Source organism: Diadema antillarum, unplaced genomic scaffold (genome assembly GCF_040938485.1).
Source record: "Diadema antillarum isolate AM-2024a unplaced genomic scaffold, OU_Dant_1.0 seq00000297_RagTag, whole genome shotgun sequence".
NCBI lineage: Eukaryota > Metazoa > Echinodermata > Echinoidea > Diadematoida > Diadematidae > Diadema > Diadema antillarum.
Window position 1 is genome coordinate 1,184,702 of NW_027271320.1, and position 22,861 is coordinate 1,207,562.

Genomic DNA, 22,861 nt, shown 5'->3' on the forward strand with positions numbered 1-22,861 from the left:
TAATAAAAAAGTTATATAGGGGGCACAATGTGCCCCCCCCCCCCCCCCTTGGGCCTGCGAGGGGTCAAAATAGCTTGGGCTTAATAGGGTTAAAAGTGGAGCTCCTTTATCCCATATCAGCTATCAGTGAAATGATAAGAAACAACTTGACTTCATTTAGGCCTACCACTTAAATCGAGCTATAAGCTATAACGCTAATTCCAGGTACAGTTCGACTTCGATTATCCGGCCATGTCGGGACCGGCGCTCATCCGGATAAGCGAATTGGCCGGATATGGGAGACACAATGTTAATGTATATTGTTGGGACCGCCGAGTTGGTACCCAAAACAGTTAGAGTTAAACTCTAAGGGACACAAGAAGAAACCAGGCAACTAGTCATTTCGATGGTTCATGTCTCAAAAGTAGTGTTTTATTCCAGCTCGCAAGATCACATAACTATCACACGCCAGTGCTCATTCCAAGACTGCCTTTTACTCCAGTCAGCGTCCCAAGATACAATTGTATACTCAACACTCACTCTTAATTTCTTACAACATCAAAGCATCATTCATCACCTTCTTGTATACAATGACTGTCTTCTACAGTGACCGTTACCAATGACCATTTGTGGTCTGGTCTGGGGACAGGGAGTCTACTTGGGGGTGATAAACTCTAGGGGGCTCGTCCGTGGTAAGGGGAAAGGAAGAACCACAGATACAAACAATGTTCTCAGTTAATGTGTCCGCCCATAAGACTTGTCCTACCAACTTTCAAGTGGAGTCCCAATTTGCCTAACTCTGGGACCGTAACAATATAATAGCTGCCGTCCAACCTGCCGTCCCAGTGCACTGGCAGCTAGGCAGGTAGCGTACCCCGCGACGGTGGTGTAATCTATGCTAGCCTGCGCAAAATTGTAGTCCCTTCTTCACAAAAATATAGTATATCTTTGTGCAAGTTCTGTCGGGAATATTGTAGGTAAATCGTGTGAGTTTTGTAGAAATTTTAATTGAGTTTAAAGTCACTGTTTTTCTCAATTTTTGGACGAAAAAAAAAGTCCTTCACTGCGTGAACGCGTCCGGATGATAGAGATTTCCGGATAAAAGGAGGCCGGATAATCGAGGTCGAACTGTAACTGAAATTTAGATTAAAAAATGATAAATAAAGATACAGAAGGTGATCTGAGTTTACTCGGATCACCTAATAAGCGTCTGACTACTCGCGAGAGCGAAAGCATTAAATATTGAGATATTATTTCATTTCCTGCAAAGCGTGTTTCCGGCCTTTGACGGTGGGGTTTACATTGATGTATCCACGCGGCACGACTGGCAGGGGTCGTTCAACTTCGGCTGGCAGGGGTCGTTCACCGTCGGCTGGCAGGGGTCGTTCACCGTCGGCTGGCAGGGGTCGTTCCCCATCGGCCGCCACAGATTCCGCGACGTCCTGAGGGAACGTATATGCGTAGTCCTCGACGGCCATGTAGTCTGCGTCCCGTATTATAAGATCTTGGTAAACGATTCCAGGGGCATCAACACAGACCACTGGTTCTTCATAAGCATTGTTCGACTGGTTTGGGGCTATTTCTTCCACTGTGCGCGGTACACGCGTTTTCCTTTTCCGCCTATTTATAAAGAAATTAAATGCAGCATACAAAAGAAAAACTCTTAAAGTTGAATCAAAGTAACTACCCATGCATGGATTTTATGTTTTGCGGCAAAAATAAAAATGGTGAACATAAACGCAGGACTGACAACTGCAAATGATAATACAACAAGAACGAAACCGCCCTCATCTGTGTATTTCTTGTTGATACTACAGTTTTGTTTTGTTTGTGTGTGTGTGTGTGTGTGTGTGTGTCGTTTTTTCACGGCATTGCTACCCTCTTCTCTGAATAAAGACTGATTGCCATTCAATCAGGCTGGGCGGGAACACTTTAGGGAATGCGTATGAAATATGGCACTCATTATGTCGGTCAACACCATGTATCCACGATGTTATACTGTACATAATTATGATATGACTCCATCGGTTTTATGTACACTTAATAATTTGAGTACGTACATTAAATGTACCTGCGATCCGTCATAGTCCTGTGATCATTGAAGCAATGCCGAGGAACGGCAGAAAGTAAGTTTGTTGCCAAATTTAAAAAGAAAGAATACATTATTTTCGACAGTGTTATATCTCACACACCACATGTCAGCGTTTCAAAACTTTTCACAAGTTTTCTGATGTTTTAAAGCTTTAAGAATTATATTTGTACTTTAAATGAAATATTGTGTTGACATGCCTAACCTCCTTTAAGAGTACGGTACCTTTAAATTTTGGAAAAGAATTTCTTATTTTCGATTTTGGGTACCACATCTCACCTATTTCAAGTACGTTTGTTTTATGGTTTTTTTTTTTTTTTTTTTTGGGGGGGGGGGGGGGTTTGCTGTTTGTTACTTGTTTCTAGGATAGGAGGGCGGTCAGGATTGGACGCAATCCTCAGTGGAATATCAGTTGATTATTAACGATTTTGTTCATCGGATGACTGACGTAGTTGCACAATTTGTAATACAGATAAACACACACACACACACACACACACACACACAAACAAGCATTTTAAGAGTACATGCTTACCAGAAGACAATGAACACACCACAAAATCCAAGGAATAGTATCGTGACGACGACACCAAAAGCGAGACCTAGCGTAGAATCTGTGGAACTTTGATCATCAGATACTTCAGATGTAGAAGGAAAAAGGAAATTGAGCAGAAAAAGTAAATGAATTGATAGTTGTATTTTCTACAATGTTGTAAAAGGGAAGAATGTGCTTGTGCATGTAAAGTTATTACCGTAATCGACTTTTCTAATCTCAAAGCTTCTTTATTGTTTGTTCTATTCGGCAACCTGTCAATTCCTAGAGATTCTTCAACATCCCGTCCAGTAATGGCCAGAATTAAAGGTTTTTAAGTCCCAGACCCATACTTTGTAAAAACATCGGTGTTAGATTTAACACCACGGGTGAGATCAAATCAATAAAGGACCACACCCACAGGTGTTAAAAGTGCACTGTGATGGTGTTGAAAAGTGTTCACCTCCTTCGTGGTGTTAATTTCACAGTTATTTTAACTGGTGTTAATTCAAAAATGACACCACATGGTGTTGATTTGATATTATCAATGGTTTTCAATAAGAGACCACACCAGCTGGTGTTAGTCAAAAATCTAGTATTTTAATGTAAAATTCTTGATCGTCTTGACCAAGAAGTGCAGTTACTAAGAAACTCTTACTTATCATTTCATAAATGAGCACATAACACCAGCTCGATGACATTTGGTGTATTTTCCACACAGCTGCACAGCTGCTGCAACTCTAAGACCTTGCAGACACTCTTTATCAACGGTTTTCCATCGACGAAAGAGTTAAAGATTATAGAGCATTATGTTTAACGTTTGTATTCCAAATTCTTCCGTGTAGACAGTTTCATTCCAGGTTTTGTCCAACTATTTAAAGTTGCACAGTGTCTTTAATAACCCTTGAATTAACCAAATGCGATGGAAAAGAACGATCTACAGATAATCGGAGCTTGTGAAACGTAGATTACTCGAAAATCAAAATGCCAAAATCATGGTATAGATCCAAATTTATTTAAACATAATTCACAGTTAGAGCATTTTATGGCTGATATCATACGTTGCAGGAAATTAAAGAAAGTGATACGGTATCGGCTGAGATGGGGCTTCACTTCTCCGTTTTTGAATGATGATTTTTTTTTAGATGATGAGAAATCTTTGATGAAATATGAAAAAGCATATAATTCTAAAAGGAATTCAAAGCTTATGTGATGAAAATTAGCTTTGAAATGGCTGAGATATCCAAATAAAGCAATCCTAATAAAAGGTGGGACCAATCTTCATTAGGATCGCTTTGTTTAACTCAGTTGTTGGATTTCTCAACCATTTCAAAACATATTTTCACCAAACAAAATTTGAATTTGCCATTAAACATTTCATAAAGTTGCTTCTAAGTATCTAGCAAAAAGTTAAAAGCTGAATCCTCACCTCAACCATTAATATGACACATCCCTTCTATATTATATAAATGATTATATATATATCATATTTATAGTTAGAATGATAGATAGATAGATAGATAGATAGATAGGAGGACATGAAAATCCACACTATTCTTGAGCCGGTCTATGGAAAATCTGGCACAAAAACAGTAGATATACATGCACTCAAAATTTATTACGCAAAGAAAGCAAAATAAAGAGATTTCGCTATGGCAACTGGTATGCCTCCGCCATTACGCATACTTCTCCAAATAGATCTTGAGTACGTCTTAACAGTGTAAGACAAACATTTTATGTAATTGCCCCCCCCCCCCCCCAAAAAAAAAAAAAAATGAATGGCAAGTTTGTCAGAAAAGTGTCGAGTTTCTATTTTCCTTGAACTAGGTTTCATTTAGCTGGATGGCGAGATCTTTTAGAGAGCAAGTATTTTGGAATTACAGCATGTTTTACTTGAACTTTGACTTTCACCTTTTGACCCCATGTCCCATAGGTAATCCTTTGACCTATTTTCAAAATATTGGGAAAATTGTGATTTTTTTTTAAAATGTAAGATTCATTTGACCTTTGACCCCATGGTCAAAATCTTTCCACAAAATCATTTCGCAGTATTGCATGTATGAACCTAGGTTGACTCATTTTAAGCATTGTTTAATTATCTTCAAGGTATGGAGATAAACGTGAAATTCCGGCATTAAATAGAACCTTTTTTAGCATTTTAACCTGACGTGTGATCCTACCTTTGACCCCATGACTCTAAAATTCCAAAGAAAACAATTGTCAGGCAGGATATGAATATGTGCAGAGTTTCATAAAGATACCATATGGCATTTCCAAGGTGGAGAAAAATAAAATTGATTTTAAAATTTTTACTTAACCTCTGACCTTTGCCACTTGAGCCATGCCCCAAACCTTTCCCTAGAGAATTTCTATCTGATAAATTATTTATACTCTAAGTTTCAGGAAAATACATTCAGGCATTGCGTAGACATGGGGGAAAATAGCGAATGCTAAAAGTTTGACCATGACCTTTCACCTTAGGCATTGCGTGGACCCAAAAGTTGCGAGGCACGACTTCTTCCACCCATACATACATAAGTTTTATGATGCCATTTTTTTCCGTTATTCCTCAAACAGTTTTTTTTTTAATTTACGCTGTCCCGCCCCTCCCCCCCCCCCAAAAAAAAAGCAAACAAACAAATAAAAATATAATACTATGGACGGAAAGACAATACCTCCGGCGGCACTATGTGGCTGAGGCATAAAAAGCAGAAAGAACGACTTCCCGCGTGACAAAAAGACGCTATATTGCAGCAGGAAGAGAGAAAACGATGACGTCACAACACAACGCAGGTCAAGAAGAAAAGAGGAGGGCAGAGCCTTCTCGAGCCTTATATCATGGCTCGACACTAACTTTTTTGTTTGGTGGCCCGATGGGGCCACCAAAATCCTAAATTTCAAATTTTTGGTGGCCCGAGAGAAAAATTTGGTGTCCCGAAAAAAACAAACAATAAAAAACATTAAAAGTCCTTTTTTTTTTAAATGAGTCAAATATTTAAGATTTATGATAGTAAGAATTAGAAGTTGGATATATCTACTCATAAATAAACTTCAACAAACTTGCAACACTCACTCTCAGGCACTCATTCAGTCCTTTTCATCCATCCTTTTAACAAATTTAACTGCTAATTTCCGGCGCAAAAAGTTACGAATTTCTTGACATACTTTTCAAAAAATTTTGGTGGCCCGAGGCGGGCCACCAAATTTGCCCTTTTTTGAAATTTGGTGGCCCGACTTTCATTTTTGGTGGCCCCGGGCCACCGGGCCACCGTTAGTGTCGAGCCCTGCTTATAGCCAACATTCCCATTCTCAGAACTATTTTTGAAACCGTATATTATTCGAGGGATCCATATGCAAAGAAAAAAAATCATAATGATATAGAAAATAATAATATCAATGCATTATGTGACATTAAACCAAAATTAGGAAACAAGTAATTAAGCGATCCGCGAGAGAGTAAACGAAGCAAGAATAACCAAATGTGTGCAAGCTTCCTTTTTATTTTTGTTGCTGTTGTTGTTTTTTATTTTGCTATATAGTTGGTTGTTGTTTTTAGGGGATGTTACTCTTGAAATCACTTTACCTTGAGAAATTTAATCTGCATTTCAAAGCAAGAATATAACATGTGTTTGTGATTTCACTTTAAAAAGGAAAACACACCTAGGTTTACAAGTCAACGGAAACTTTGAAGGTTGATGATAATTATCACCTCATCCTTCTTCCATAATTGACTGTACGACATCGTACGAAACACACAACATCACTGTTTATGATAAAAACAAATGCTCTGTATGCCGCAGTTTCTATTAATGATCCTATCTGCTGTTCCGTGTATCAGTCTCTTTATTAAGGTAAACTCAAAGATGGAATTTTCGTTTTCCCTTTTACTTCATTGAATATTAACGTTTAAGTCTGGATTACATCCAAGCTCATTATGAAACTAGTTATGAAACTACATTTCAAATTAATTGATATACAGCTATTAATTATCCACGTTCACTCTAAATAGATGTGTGCATTTACATAATTATTCCATGGACTAGATTCAAAGTACTTTTGCAATTCCTGGATCCCGTTTCATAAAACTTGTATCAGTAACAACTGCTACAACTATGACAAAACTGTTATGAGCCAATCAGATGCAAGGATTTCAGTAGCTTATAACAATTATCATCTTGTTATTGATAACACTTTTTGTGAAACGGGGCCTTGGTCGATGTTTGTGCATGTCTAAAACGGAGAACCTGAGCACGGGGTCATCCCACAAGACCAACACCGACGAGTCATACAGCCCACGAGTTCGACATTGAAAACAGGTCAATGAGTCATACAGCCCATGAGCTCGAAACTAGGCTAATAAGGCCCGTGAGTTCGGGCACTAGGTAAAAACAGCCCACGAGTTCGACAGATGCAAAACGGGACTTAATGAGTCGGTCTCGTGGGCCTTGTTAGCTTAGCGTCGAACTAATGGGCTGTATGACTCGTGAGCAGTATACGTCATGGGCTGTATGACTTGTGACTATAGTGAGCTGTATGACTCGTGGGCTGTATAACTCGTGGGTGTCGGTCTCGTGACGTGCACCCCTTTAGCACCACCTCTGGAAGCATGGGACATTTGCGAACGAAGAACGTATGATTGCACAAGCAGGACACAAACCTTCTCCCATGGTGTGGACAAAAATGTCCGAAGACCACGCGCTGTCTCCGACGCCATTTAATGTTCTAACCTGTATTATTGAAATAGGAGATAAACAAAGGGAAACATCTTTAAAAGGTGTCTACGTCAAGGTTGGTAATTAATCTCATGTGACGTATTGAAAAATCCTGAAAACACACACGCACACACACACACACACAAGGAGAATAGGTTATGTGGGTATACTAAACTCTATGTTACCCTGCATCACAAAACCAACAAAAAGTCGCCAGACATGAATTTTAGTTAAGGACCGATTCTGGATGAGCAGCCTCTAAGCTTTAAAATGATGTATAACTCAATTCCAATGGACTCCCCTAACCTATCTAAATAATGGAAAGAAAGCACACACTCTGGAAAAGTGTGAACTGAGAAAAGAGGCTCTCAAGTACCGTCTATTCAAGCGCTTAATCTTTCACCAAGCCGCGCTAGCTGTCGGATGAATGGGACAAAACGCAGGATGTAAACCACTGGAGCAACAACAAAAAAGGGATTATCATAAGCTGAAATTGAGCATTTTTTATTAAAGCATTCTCTCCATGATTAATGCCATCTTTCAAAGCAGTGACTTTATCCTTTCAAAAGTTATTAGACTTGAAAGTGAAGAGTGTGCAAAGGATTTCAAGAAATGAAAAGAGGCCTCTAAGACATACCTGCTCATTCTACTCTCCCCTAAAAACAAGTTGTAGACAAAAACTGCTTAATTAAAATACACTTCCCTATTCATGTTATGATCCGAAAGTGAAAGATAATATAGAAGAAGGGTAGCTCTTTCAGAAAATATGAAAAACTCAAGAGTGACTTGGTTGACCCATTTCACCTTCTTTGAGTCCTCACGTAAAATCAAGGGGTGCGACTTTTTTGTTGGTTTTGTGATGCACGGTCATCTATAAAGCCCAAGCTATTTCGACCCCAGTCTTCCGGACCCGAGGGGGGCACATTGTGCCCTCCATACTTCTTTTTCATATTATGTATCACTGTCATACATATTGGTAGAGCAATTCATACTCTCCATGACACAATATTTGAAATTTGTCAAGTTCACCAATTGAGGGCGCTGTTTACCAATATATAGAGAAATACATAGGAAATAATATGCTAAAATCATGTTTTTCTTTACATTTCTTTACCTCCAGGATATATGATTTCATTTCAATCATTTATATATTTGCTACAAAGGAAAAGCAAGTCAACCTTCACTATTTGTTATGATTGAAATTTCTAAAGGTCAACACATGGGGTGCTATTCATTACAATATCAAGAAATATATGAATCCTTTGATGCATTGTTTGGAATAGGCAGACCTACATGATTTGGTATCATATTTAATATTTCCATGATATTAAAGGCATTATTTACCAACTGGAGCAGTGATTTAATACAAAATGTTCGAGATATCACATTTGATGCATATTATGTGTAGGTCAATTGTATATATCACAAAACATCCTACCATGTAAAAATTTGGCAATAGAGCCTAATATATAAGGAGATATCACTATTTTGTTCTATAAACCATAACTGTATACGGTTTAGTCTATCAACATTTTCATTTTTGTGAACTATATTGTTCACATTTTGTATATTTGGAGTCAAAGGGGGCCTGAGCTTTCTATTCTAGCAGAATCTTCGTCACAGGCAAAATGACAAACAGGCAGGGAAAGCAATCACATATAAGGACTTCACACAACAATAACAGTCAGGGACAGGCTAGGAACACAGAACAAAGGAAACAAAAGGAGAGGGTAGGAGGTCATGGGCAAGGAGCCCAACAGGTAAAGGGAGAGGGGATTAGGGCAGTAGGGTGGACAGACAAAAGGCAGAGGAGAGTCGGAAATGATCCTGAGGACCAAGGGGGCAACCATAGAAGGAAAAGGATGAGTAGGGAGGCAACATCAAACAAGATGAGGAACAACAGAGAGAAAAAGAAAGGTAAAGAGTGAAGAAGCAACAGCAGAGGGGGGGGGGGGTGGGTGGGGGCTGAGCAACCAGCAAGCCCTGAAAAGGTGTACCAAGAGGAGGCAACAAAATGAAAGAGAGTCGACCAACAAATGCAAGTAATGAAGCATATACATCAAAGTATATTATACACTATAATGGTGATAACAGCAACAATAATGATAATGATATTGATAAAAGAAATTAACATAATAATAATTAAAGCACATGAGGAAAAAGGGGGGCACAAAGTCCAAGGGAGAGAAAAAATGTATGTATGTTGAAAAGCGAGCATAAAAGGGCATAGTAAACACAAATATGTAGAAACACAAACCAAAACAGGTGTGTGTGTGTGTGTGTGTGTAGGTGGACATAGGCTGTATAAAAGAGACTCTGACAAGAGGAAGGAATCAATCGGAAAAGAGATGGTCTGCAATGGGAAAAGGCGCAAAGAAAGAAAAAAAATTTTTGCAGGATCCAGTATGTTGGGGAAAACAAGACAGCACTCAAAAGACGCTTCTATGGACACAGATCTACTGTCAACACAGCCAAGCTCGATACTCCAGTGGGCCACCATTTCAATCTTCCCAATCATTCCATCACTGATATGACTCTATATACAGGGCATTGAATCTTTAGGCACTCGTCCAGACACAGTCCGAACCAGCATTTTGCCTTTTGTCTGTCCACCCTCCTGCCCTAATCCCCTCTCCCTTTACCTGTTGGGCTCCTTGCCCATGACCTCCTACCCTTTCCTTTTGTTAAAGTGTCCCTAGCCCGTCCCGGGTGTTGTTCGTTATTCCGAAGGTTCGCTATTCCGAAGGTTCATTATTCCGAAGGGTCGTTATTCCGAAACACGCACATTCCCTATACCTAGAGGTTCGTTAATCCGAAAATGTGTGACGTTATTCCGAAGGTTCGTTATTCCGAAGATTGGTTAAGCCGAAAATGAAATTCGGAACAATGAACCTTCGGAATAACGAATCGTAGGAATAAAGAGCCTTCGGAATAACGAACCTTCGGAATAACGAGCTGTAACCGCCTGTCCCTGACTGTTCTTGTTGTGTGAAGTCCTTATATGTGATTGCTTTCCCTGCCTGTTTGTCATTTTGCCTCTGACGAAGATTCTGCTATGATCGAAAGCTCATTCCCCTTTTGACTCCATTTTACTCCATTGGCTCGCCAGTATTTGATAAGCAGTTTTCAGCAGCTTTTTTTTTTGCTACATTTTGTATATTTGACAGAGCTTAAAGGGGAATACTAAAGAAATAAAATTATATATGAAGTGAAAGAGTGGGACACATAGAACAATTTGTCGTTTACATCGTTTAAAATGGCCCTTTTGAAGTGGAGTTAGAGGATTTTGAAAATTTACACCTGTCACCCCCCTGAAATCTAGGTCACAGCGTAAATTTCGAGGCTTTGCCGATGACGTCATGGGATGAAAGGAATCGCGCAAGGTCTCGAGCGCCGCAGGCCCCCGCGCGCATAATGCATGCATTGTATCATACAAGTTGTCGTAGATAGTATTTGCATACAAAGTTTAAAAGTTTGTTTTTCGATAATGCACGCCATGCAGTGATGATCAGGATGATTTCTTGGTGGAATTTGAATGTGGGAGCGATGATGAACTGAGTGATACAGTACACACTAGTGATGATAACGATGATGAAACTAGTGATGATGACCCTGGTGAAGTTGGAGAGATAGATGTTGCTGATGAGCCGCACGGCGGGGCGCAAGAGCGGAGGGAGACGCTACGGGCGAGCTAGTGGGGATGGCCCAGGGCAGTCCGGTTGAAGCGGACGGACTTAGTGGAGATTGGCAGTACGAGCCCTTGCCACACGGCAGGCCAGGGGACAATGTTGGTGATGCAGGACCAATACCAGGTAGACTTCAAAATTTAGACGGGTAAGAGTTTTTTTTTTTATTCTGAACTGAAAATGAACCGAGCTTAGTGCTGACTTGATCTCGTACTTCAGAGCAGCAGTAGGCCTAACTGAACACAGCCCAGTCGCTGTAAGTAGCGCAGCGTCTGGTCGGGCTACGTATTATCAATCACATCACACTCACTCCTATACAGCCCAGTCGCTGTACGTAGGTACGTCGCGACAGGTATTCGCACAGTGTACTTACAGCGTCTGGTCGGGCTAACTCACTCCGTACTCCCGTTCACAGCTCATCAGCATTCTATCTAGCAAGAGTTAGGTACTGCACGATCCATTCATTACTTCACCGAGTCCATCAAAGTTTTATCACTATCGATGAAAATCGCAGTGCTCTGTATCGTTTATTTTATCACCAGATAGGCCGGCCGGCCTAGTCAAGACTTCGACTTAGCCGATGCCCGCGCATTGATTGCGTGGTACCTGTATCTAACATTAGCGATCCACGTACGCCGAATGTTTCGCGAGGTTTTTTTTTTTTAATTATTATTATTTTCGCCAATTTCGCGAACCTGGTGCTTTTTGCGAATTTAAAAACACGAGAAAATATTAACTCTCTTTCCATATATGTTTCCTTCTTCCGTGGTGTACCACGAATTTAAGCACTCGCGAAATTATTGGCAAGTCCCGATTCGCGAAAAAATAGACTCGCTAAATACATGTACAATATGTATATGGCGTACACAGCTGTAGTACTACCGAGGAACTACCGATATAATACATTGTACGTATCAAAGAGGTACGAAGCTCAGGCTTCTCCGCTCTTTGATACACGGAGGCTACTGCACTGCGACATACGCGGCCGGTGATGGGCGCATGCATGTGACTGATTGACTACGAAGCACCATCGTACAGGCACTAGGCCTGACAGCTTCTGTATTCGTGGCCTAAATAACACGTAACAGACTCTATTTAAACGAGGAAATGTGTGATTTCACAGGAGACTTGAAGTAGAAAACAATTTTATTTCATTTTTTTGTGACATTCTGATAAAAAATGTCTTGGGATTTCAAGGTATGAGCCTCGACATCACGCTCTCATCGAGAGCATACATAGGTAAGCTTAGGCTGTTGTGTGATACTTCCGGGTTTGCCTTTCATCCCATGACGTCATGGACACGCCCCAAAAATAACCACGGATCTTCCGATTGAGCATGATTCAGGATACAATTTTTCTAAGCAGCCGTTCTCCAAAACGCAATTTTCTGAATGGATGAATGAAAGGCCGCTGTGTTTAACATGCTCTATGCTTGAAATGGGGGAATAATCCAACAAAATATGCGTTTCCTTTAGTATTCTGCTTTAACATTAATGATACTGATTCAAATTCTTACATTGCTTGTTTCTATCCCTGACCCACATTTTAATACTATTTTCTAACACTGAAGCTGGGTTTTCGTTTCATCTGCAAATGGTAAATTACGCCTTTAAGATTGTGAGTTAGGAGATTGATACAACGATAAATAAATGATAGAGCCCTGCTACACTTTGTACATGCAAACCTTGTGTGAAAATGACACAAAATAGAACGGTTGTCTTTGGAAAACAATGTATTTTGAATTATTTTTATTGTATCTATTGTTTGATGTTTATGACATAAAAGATATAAATGAAATAATAAGAAACACATTTTATAGTATAATCGACGACCATAGATACTTCACATGTTGGTCCTTCAGCAAATTACAACCAAGAAAATCCCCATTTCATCCAATATCATACTGTTACCTGAAGTTGGAACAGAAAAACTAACAAAATCTGACGAATTGGCTGTCAGCCTATACGGTTGCCATGACAGCCAGCAATATCGGACACATTTGAATTATGTATCGAAATGTTGGGAAAAATAGGAAAAGTCACCAAATTTGGTTTATACTTGGTAAAGGAGTGGCAAATAAAATGAAATGAAATGAAATGAATGAAATTAAAACATGATATAGGGATCTTGGGGTTTATAGGGTTAAGACATCATCTTTCACCCCGACACAATATGATTAATTCCAATATTTTCATACCATTCTCGGAAGGATCATGTCTTTGTACGTCATAAGTTAAGTACCCCATATTTCTCACGATACTATTATGTGTGTGTATGCGTGTCAATCCGAACGATGCCTGCTATTTTATTGCATTAAAGGAAATTTCCCTTTGATAGTACATGATAATAATATTGTATGCTGTTTGAGTCCATAGATTTAGTCGTTCCTTTGGATACCAAACCAATGCAACTTTTTGCACTTTCATTGATTTTAACGCTCTGGTTTCATTAGATAAAATAAAACAAATGTTCTTCTCTGTTTGTACAAATCATTTTTAGTAAAGAGAGCAGGTACAGACTTTGACTTATTTATGCATATAGGGTCTCTGAGAATAACAGTGTTTGAAGCCCCTGACAGATCTACCCTACTGAAACAAACAAAATTAATATTGACCCAGGTAACATTTGGACGTCATTTGGATGCCAAAACGTTTACTTTTTGTGGAAGGTTTTCGACGTATTTGAAACGTTTCATATGGACGTTATAAAAACGTTTTTAAACCGTTTAAAGGTAACAATAAAAAACCTTTCGGAATTTTTAAGGACCTGCAGAAAACCTTTTAGACCTTATAAACTTCAGTAAAACCTTTAAAGAATATTCAAAACGTTCTGTGGACGTTGTGCCGACGTCCAGAAAACCTTTGAAAACCGTCTAGAACGTTCAAAAAACGTTTTAAGAACGTCTAAAAAGTCTTATGACCCGTTCGACAACGTTTTGAGAACCTTTCATATCTGTCTAGAACGTCCAGAAAACCAGGACGTCTAATGTTTATTTTTTATTGGGTATTTAGAAAAATATATATATATACTATAGGTAGGAAATGATACAGGCATAATCTGGGATTAATGTACCCTAATCCTTATATAATCCTACCCTAACCTGTTCCTAATGTCCTACCACCTATACCTATACTACATCAAATTCCCAATTGATGAATCCGTATCACATTCTTTTATATGCCAGCAAAATGTTAGATTGCATGAAGACATGGTTACTAAAATTAAATTGCACACACCTTAATCAGGCCTATTAACGCAAGAAAATACCTCTTCATAACACAATTTGAAATTGTGAATGACTGGACAATAACATAGGTATTTTCTTTTTACCAAGAAAGTTTGAACACATCATAAATCTTTCGATTTCAATGTTTTTTATATATTTCAACCAGCTTTCAAATCGTATATTTTCTCATTTGAATATTGATAAATATGCATGAATATTCATGATAAAGAAACCAATTGCGAGCACGTAGCGGACCAGGTAAATAAAAACGTTTCTAAACGTTCATTGAAGACGAAGTCGACGTAGCAGACCTAATAATTTTGTGTGTGTGTGTGTGTGTGTGTGTGTGTGTGTGTGGACGTTTATAAAGGACGAAGGAGTAGCATACATAATAAAGCGTTTTGTAACGTCCATTAACGTTTTTAAAACGTTTTCCAAAAACCTGTGCTTTGCGGTAAATGCTAAGTCCCAATTTTGACGGCGTGTGTACGTTTTAAAACCGTCCATTTTATACGAAGACGTACGAACCTCAAAAAACGTTTAGGAAACGTTTTGAAAACGTTATGTGTTTGCTGGGGAAATAAATAAATCAAACTTGGAGTACGCAGTGATTTTAAGAGCCTTGCAAGGTAAACTGCTAAGAACTACTGCGAACTATAACTGGCTAAATATCACAGAAAAACATACCAAAAAAATAATTGGTTAATATGCTGTCCTCACCTCAACAGTATATGTTGTCTGCGCTGATAGGTTGAGGAGTGTGATCTCTTGTTTCGTTTCTAGCTCAAACTCATAATCTTGCCACGGCTCTGGTGCTACAGCGATATACCTGATCTCGAACCCTCGGCGGGCACCGTTTAAGTTTTGCGGAGATGCGACTTCCCACGTGAGCTTGAATGAGTGTGCGGATATCTCCACAGCCATGACTTTAATCGGGGGCGGAGCAACTATTTTAGACAAACAAAGAAAAAATTATGCAAAAGACAAACGATACAAATAATTATCAATAATAATAATAATAATAATAATAACAACAATAATAATAACAACAATAACAACAATAATAATAAGTGCAGCATTTGTAATGCGCCATCGATGTAGTAGCCTATTCTGAGGCGCAGAAGGACATAATTATAAAGAGAATAACATACATTATAATCATAGTTGTACATAAGAAGGTTGGAGAAGAAAGAGATAGAAATATATACCCGATGAGCAATTCAATGAATATTACAATAATACAACAACGGATACGCGACTGTGGCCATATTTGCTGATTTTGTTTTTTGTTTTGTTTTGGTTTTTTTTTTTGTCCTTTTTTTGTCCTTTTTTCAACTTGTATTTCAAGGCAAGCTTCTCGTATTTTCCTAGTAATGCAATGACATGCTTCCGTTTACACCATTTTATTTTCATTAAAATGAAGTCACTGAGTTTTAGCTTGTGATTCCAGCAGCTCGATCATACAAACATAATCATCAAGATCCTCATGCAATGTCCAACTTACAACATGGATGGCAGCTAATCCCTAATCATGTCTTATGACAATGCAGCATTGAATTAGGTTGTCTCAATGGAGCTCTTATTTAGCGTTTTGAAGCCACTCTCATTATATTGTTAAAACCGTTTAGTATTGATATATTTCATGATGTTAAAGTGTGTAATTTTGTAACATTTTACTGAGACAAACTTACATTGAATACCTTCGACCCATACTTTATGGTTCGCATTAATTTACTGATTTGATTGATTGATTATAGATTATAGATTGATTGATTCATTCATTCATTCATTCATTCATTCATTGATGAATTGATTAATTAATTGAGGGATTGACATTGCCCTGTATCTTCCTTCTGCAAAAAAAAAAAAATTAAAAAAAGATAATGATAATAATAATAATAAATAACAGATAGGTTCAACAATCCAAAGCAAAGAATTCGTTACTAACTTTGTCATTGTGGGCATGCACAAAATTGAATAATTCATGCATCAAGTTTAGGCTGTTATTTAATGCTGAATTCCATACAGTGACAATATTCATGAAGAGCCTTAGAAATCAACACACAAAGAAAATTTCAGCCCAAAATGCTGTCGTTGAGAATATGATACCCCATATACTGATATCCTACCATGGACTAATATCAAAATTAATTTTAATAATATTATAAGAAGCATATTTTTTGTCCGCTTTTTTTTTTTTTGTTATCGCCAGTTATTACATTTAGGGTTAAGATGTTCTACATTATTGTATTATTATTGCAGTTGGGGGGATACAATTTTATCATTACAAGAAGTATACGCCCACCTTCTTCCAGCGTCTGATTAGATCGCATGTTACTCTTGCTACTTTCCCCGTCCTTGTTGGCCGTCGCCACTTGAATTTCGTAAGTTAGATAGGGCTCCAATCTGATCAAGGTCAGCTCTGTCGCTGAGCCATTGCTGGTCCGTGCAGATGCAGACAATTTGGTTCGAGTATTCAAGTAATAGACGACGTAACTGGTAACCCCGCTCCTGCATCGTGCTACGTCATCAGGTACTGCCTTCATAGCGTGTAATAAGTGTACAGACAAATTGTACTCCCTCATGTTATAAAAAAAGAAAGGAACAACATTCATGTCTACTAGTCATATTCAAACCAGGGACTGAATAAATATCAGTTCATGAGAATAGAGTATACTCCCTACTTTCTAAACTATAGAACAATAACATTACAAGGCCGTCACCAGCTTTTTCAAGTGGGGGGTGGGGGGGGGGGGGCGGGGAGGGGTGTGGAAGTTTTGACCCTTAATGCATGGCCGGCCCCATGTCTTGTTTTTGTTTTTGTTTTTTGCGTTGTTTTTTTTTTTGGGGGGGGGGGGTTTGGGGGGAGGGAGGATTTTTTGTTTGTTTGTTTGTTTGTTTTGTTGTTGTTGTTTTTTTTGGGGGGGGGGTTTGTTTTAGTTTTTGTTTTATTAGGGCCTTCAGCGCAATTTTCTCCTTACCCTCCCGGGTTTCTTCAACTGACAAGCAAAAAATAAAAAGAAAGAAACAAACGACATACAGGCATACATTGTAATGCCGAATACCAGCGCACCTGACTTCCCGAAGGTATGTATTCAACCAAACCCTTACGTTTTAGAACACTTTGGCAATTTTCATATTAAGTACTATATTGATGTGACAATGTCAGTGTTATTCGGATCACGTTTATTCCATCGCAGAATCAAAAGAAACAGACGGTACTTGTTTTGTGTGTGTGTGTGTGTGTGTGTGTTTTCTTGTTTTTGTTTTTGTTTTTGTTTTTGGTTTTTGTTTTTTTTTTTTTGGGGGGGGGTCTTCTTTTGGGGGGTGTCTTTTTTTTGGGGGGGGAGGGGGGTTGACGTCGTGATTTGGTTATTTGATCAGCTGCTATAGATACGTTAAGCTGTTTTCGTCACCATACAGTTGTGTTACTTTAGTTTCTCCTTTCCTTATTATGGTGAGTTTTGCCCTTAAAACAGGGAACAAATTTATGCTTAATTACTTAAGTGTCATTATCAATACTTTGAAGTGCCATTATCGAAATTAAGGAATAAGAAACTACTTATGTGACGTACCTGCCAAGCAATTTTTAGTTGTCCAGGGGCTTTTGCTGTTACAGACGCAAGCGTAGGTGGCGATGTTGGTGCTGCGTTAGGAAATCGAAATGGGGTGTATGTGTGTGTGTGAATGTGTGTGTGTGCATGAGTAAGAAAGAGACAGACAGGTAGACAGAGATAGTTAACGATTATTATCAAATTCTCCTACCCACAAAAAAAATTAAAAAAAACCTTTCATTTATGGCTTCTGTACATGTGTTCTGCCTGTCTCCCTTTTATTTGAAGTAATAAAACTAGGTGACGGGGTGAATATAGGAAATTCAGTATCATTTAAAAAAAAATCAAAGTTTGTCTACCCACCACCTTTCTGAAACTCAATGTCTACTGAGTCTTTTTTTTATTTAATGTTTTTTTATCATTTCAGATTACCAATTAATAATGTTTCTAGGTATACGATATAACGTTTTGCATTGACTATATCCTGCCCACTTGTTTACTCGTTATCTTCAAAACAGACTTCATAAGAAAAGAAACTTGTTTATAATATTGTGGGCAGCCATTTTCTGTCCCAGGTTTTCAGAAATACAATTGCGAAATTATAAAATTACCTTTTTGTTGTTTAATGGGGATGATGTCACAGTCATTTAAAGATGTATACATATATACATATATTTATATAATCATATATTCATATACATATATATATATATAATCATATATATATATATATATATATATATATATATATTAATATACGTGTATAATATAATGCCTGCGTCAGAATTAAGTTCATGAATGACAGATGACCAATATAGTCAATTTATCAATTCTATCAAATCAATTATGATTACCGATCAAATTCATTGTGCATGACAAAGGGCTACATTAAGTAACGTCATGGTTGTGAATGTTACAAGAAATTATATTCATTTTGACGTTACAGGAATAATATTATCATTTTGACGTTTGTATCACCTAGGTAAATTGCTTGGAAATAGAAATAAAACATAAATGATATGAAATGAATGCATTGTTATGATTAGGTTTTTAACTTAACATTTTTTTTTCACATAATGCCTTGTCAGTCAACATCGGAATTTCAAACTAGAATCAACGTAATGCATGTTACTCAGTTTTGAAAATATGATAATTCCCAAATATTTATATCTTTTTCTCATAGATGTTATCACCATGTTTGTTTGTTGTTGTTTTGAAATCTATGTCTACGTGCATGCACGTCAACAAAATTTTATGCGTCATTCCGGACGTTCAGCGGCACTGTTTCTTATATGGACGAAAAACGCAACAACAGAATGCTTGTTAGGTCAAAATCGAGCAATCATGAAATAAAAACGTGCGTGTATCTTTGTTTTCTTTTTTTCTTTTTTTTTTTTTTTGGGGGGGGGGGCTAATTCTACGTTATGAAGTTAAATTGGAATTCAAGGAATCGAACATTGAGTTACTATGCATTCACTTATTCACTTATTCACTTATTCATTCATTCATTCATTCATTCATTCATTCATTCATTCATTTAATATTCAGTTATTCATTCATTTCATTCATGTCTTGGTGGTGAAAAAAAGGTACCACTTACCTTTGCACAGGGTGGCGAATTGAGTTACCGGTGATCTCGGCCCAATGCCACCCGGACCCTCCCTGGCCGCCGCCACACTGGCCTCGTAGTCCGTATCCGGCAGCAGTTCAGTTAAAGCAGCAGTCACAACGTTGCTATTCAGCACCGGCCCTTCATCCCAGTTTTCAGCGGGATTTCTCAGAAACACTGTGTATGACGTCAGAGGAGGATCTCCGATGCTGACGCCCTGTAGCCATGGTAACCACTGGAGATTTACACTTGTAGTCATGACTTCAGTTACGAGCGGCCCACTTTCAAGAACAGGGAGAACTGCAAAAATAGTTAGATAACAAATGTCATTTCCCCATCAACAATGTCAAAGTTTCTATAGCAATTTTATATGGATGTTTTGTTTTCTTTTTTGTTAGCAGAATTTAGGCGACAGCTCATATTTAGTATATGCAGCAGTTTGGAGTGTAGTGGTGAGACCATAGCTTTGAAACAGACGATATGGTGGGACTTTTACCCATCAATCCTGTAGTCCTGACGACAGGGCGGTCTTGCAGAGTAGAGCTCATGGCACACCGAACATTCTTATTTTGATAAATGAACAAAATTTCATTATATTGCCACAGACAGTGCACTACCGTTCATAACGAACACGGTGACTATGAAATTCCGGTTACAACGAAGTAAAAAATTAAGGCCGCAACATTATCCGCGTGTATTTTTTCTTAAATTGTTTGTTGTTGTTGTTTTAACGAAATTTCGATATAACGAAAGAAAACTGCCGGTCCCGAGGAGTTCGTTATATCGGGAGTCCACTGTACGACGTGGCACAGGAGGTAAAGCTGCACAACTCCCAAAATTTGGAATACAGTTCAACCTCGATTATCCGGCCTCCTTTTATCAGGAAATCTCTATTATCCGGACGCGTTCACGCAGTGAAGGATTTTTTTTTTCTCATCCAAAAATTGAGAAAAACAGTGACTTTAAACTCAATTAAAATATTACTACACGATTTACCTACAATGTTCCCGACAGAACTTATATAAATTCACACCACATTATTATCGTAAAAGTAAGAAGTCATGATCTATCGGGACTACAATTTTGCGCAGGCTAGCATAGATTACACCATCGTTGCGGGGTACGCTACCTGCCTGGCTGCCAGTGCACTGGGACGGCAACTTGGACGGCAGCTATATACATTAACATTGTGTCTCCCATATACGGCCAATTCGCTTATTCGGATGAGTGCCCGTCCCAACATGGCCGGATAATCGAGGTCGAACTATAGTTATCATTACCGTAGACATTTGATTCGACTTCGAGCAAAGCATCCGAGCTGTTGCCACGCAGCAAACAGGTGTAATAACCCGGAATTACTTGATTGACGACGAAGACTATAGATCGATCGAGTCCCGAAGCGGACAGAGAGACTTGACCGCGCTCTATTCCTAGTTCATCGAGTGTTCCGTTACCAGAGCGATAAAAGTGAACATCAGTGGCCGGTGGGGGCGGGCTTCCAGTGACCGCACACGTGAAAGAAGATTGTTGGGAGGGATTAACTTTTTCGTTGGCTATAGCCTCGAGTATTCCTGATGCGTCAAAACCGAAACAAAACAAATGCACAAACAGAATTGCAGACAGGTTGTGTTAGTAGTTATCACAATATATGCATCATAGACAAAACAATGGTATGAATATTTCCTTGCAGGTAGTGTGACGCGAGCCGTGGAAAGAGCGGTATATTATTACAAATTGTTGTTCAATATTATTTACTACAATACATTATAGCATGGATCACTAGGTGTAGACACAAAAAGCACAAAAAAGAGAAAAAAGTAAACATAACAGACTTATGTGACAGTATTGTTAGATAATAGTTATGTATGAATGTGTGTGTTTGTTTGTTGATTTGTATTCAATCATACATTCATGTAAAATAGAAAGATACACATACATTACACATAATGCACGAGTCTATACAAGTGTGCGGAAGTTTAATATAAATTACTTTTATTTTTTTTAATCATTTTTACCGGTTTCGCAATTCGGTAGGAGCCAGTTGGGCAGACAGTCTCCAGTACAGTTTCCTGTCTCTATGTCACACACCTCATCGGAGCAGCGACACTCCCCCACGCAGTTCACACCGTAGAACCCTGGACGGCACTCTGTAGGGTATCGTCAAAATGATCATTAGCTGGTCGCTTTTGAATCGAGTTGCATGGAATTGAAAGGATTGGATTGGATTTTTAACAAACCTTCTCAATAATTTTCATGGAACTGTCATGGAATTGAATGGATTTGATTCTACTTTCAACAGAAGTTCTCAGGAACCGCTAAGTTATGAAGCAAGCAATCGTTTTGAACGACGACGCAATTTCATATCAGAACGTACGGAAGGACTAGGCGAGTATGAAAGTGTCTTGAATATTACTGTACCCAGGAGACTCAACCACAGACCTCGTAATTGATACTAGTAGTCGGCAGTCAGATCTGGCGAGTTACATTTTTCCTTCTGGTGTTTGTTTTCTGCCAACTTATCTTGTCCCATCATATCTAAGAAACCACATTTCTCAGTTTTAGGTACCGCGACATTTTTCTTACGTTGTTTTCATTATTATTCAGCTTTGGATGCGCGAAGCGACCGCTAAGACGACGCTAACCTGGGTCGAAAGTGGTGTTCTACACATGCCCGAGACAGCTGTTTCCATTGCCCTATACCCGGGAGGCTGCGTCGTCCTGGCGTTCGCGTGGCAGATCTGAAGCTAGTTAATCACTAATAGTGAGTTCATATAGTTCAGTGTAAGACGTGTCTTTCAATGAAGTTCTACGAAGGTCATCATTTCAATTGCAAAATTCAATAATGTCCAAAAGTTGGCAAAACATTCTAGAAGACTACATGTATTTTTTTTTCTATCGTGATTAACATTACTTCGATTCTCGTATTATTTAGGCAGGTAAAATGAATCTTTTCCACTGTTCTTTATTTTTGTAGGATATACTTAACAAAGGCTGAGTTGTCAGTGTTTGCCGATGACAGAAAGCTATTTTCTGTGGTGCAGCTATAGATTCATCTGAAATTAATGTGTTAATTGGCATAATACGTCGGGCAAACATTTTGGTAAAGTTACCAGTAATGATAAATAAGAAATTAATTAATCATCTCTTTGCATTTTCCCAACCACTTTGCCCTTTACCTTAACTTACTTTGATGATACAAGTAAAATCAAACGAAATTTGGATTGATACAGCCACAAACTGTTGACCGTGATTAATATTCTCTATCTGATAAGAATAATACAAGAACCAAAAATAGGACACGCAAATCTCAATACTCACATGCGAATTTTCATATTTTAATACAAAATGGTCAGAAGAATATATAAAGTGAAGATGGATAATTTTTGGCGAAAGATCACTTTCAAGAACTTCTGACTATGCCAGTTCCATGTTTAGTCTCGGTCAACCCCCTACATGAGTGGTGCACAATTTTTT

At 38.4% G+C, this 22,861-nt stretch overlaps 1 protein-coding gene across 1 annotated transcript in view; it reads right to left on the reverse strand.

The window, feature by feature from the left end:
• Nucleotides 1–1,229: 1,229 nt before the first annotated feature.
• Nucleotides 1,230–22,861, reverse strand: part of LOC139730173 (angiopoietin-1 receptor-like) — a 32,566-nt gene continuing 10,934 nt past the window's right edge. Inside the window, exons 5-12 of the mRNA XM_071641069.1 lie at nt 21,403–21,534; nt 20,747–20,958; nt 19,379–19,604; nt 16,530–16,760; nt 14,945–15,171; nt 7,258–7,327; nt 2,604–2,706; nt 1,230–1,599 (exon numbers count right to left, since the gene is read on the reverse strand). Coding sequence (XP_071497170.1) covers nt 1,230–1,599; nt 2,604–2,706; nt 7,258–7,327; nt 14,945–15,171; nt 16,530–16,760; nt 19,379–19,604; nt 20,747–20,958; nt 21,403–21,534 — 1,571 coding nt within the window. The remainder of the gene's footprint in view (nt 1,600–2,603; nt 2,707–7,257; nt 7,328–14,944; nt 15,172–16,529; nt 16,761–19,378; nt 19,605–20,746; nt 20,959–21,402; nt 21,535–22,861) is intronic.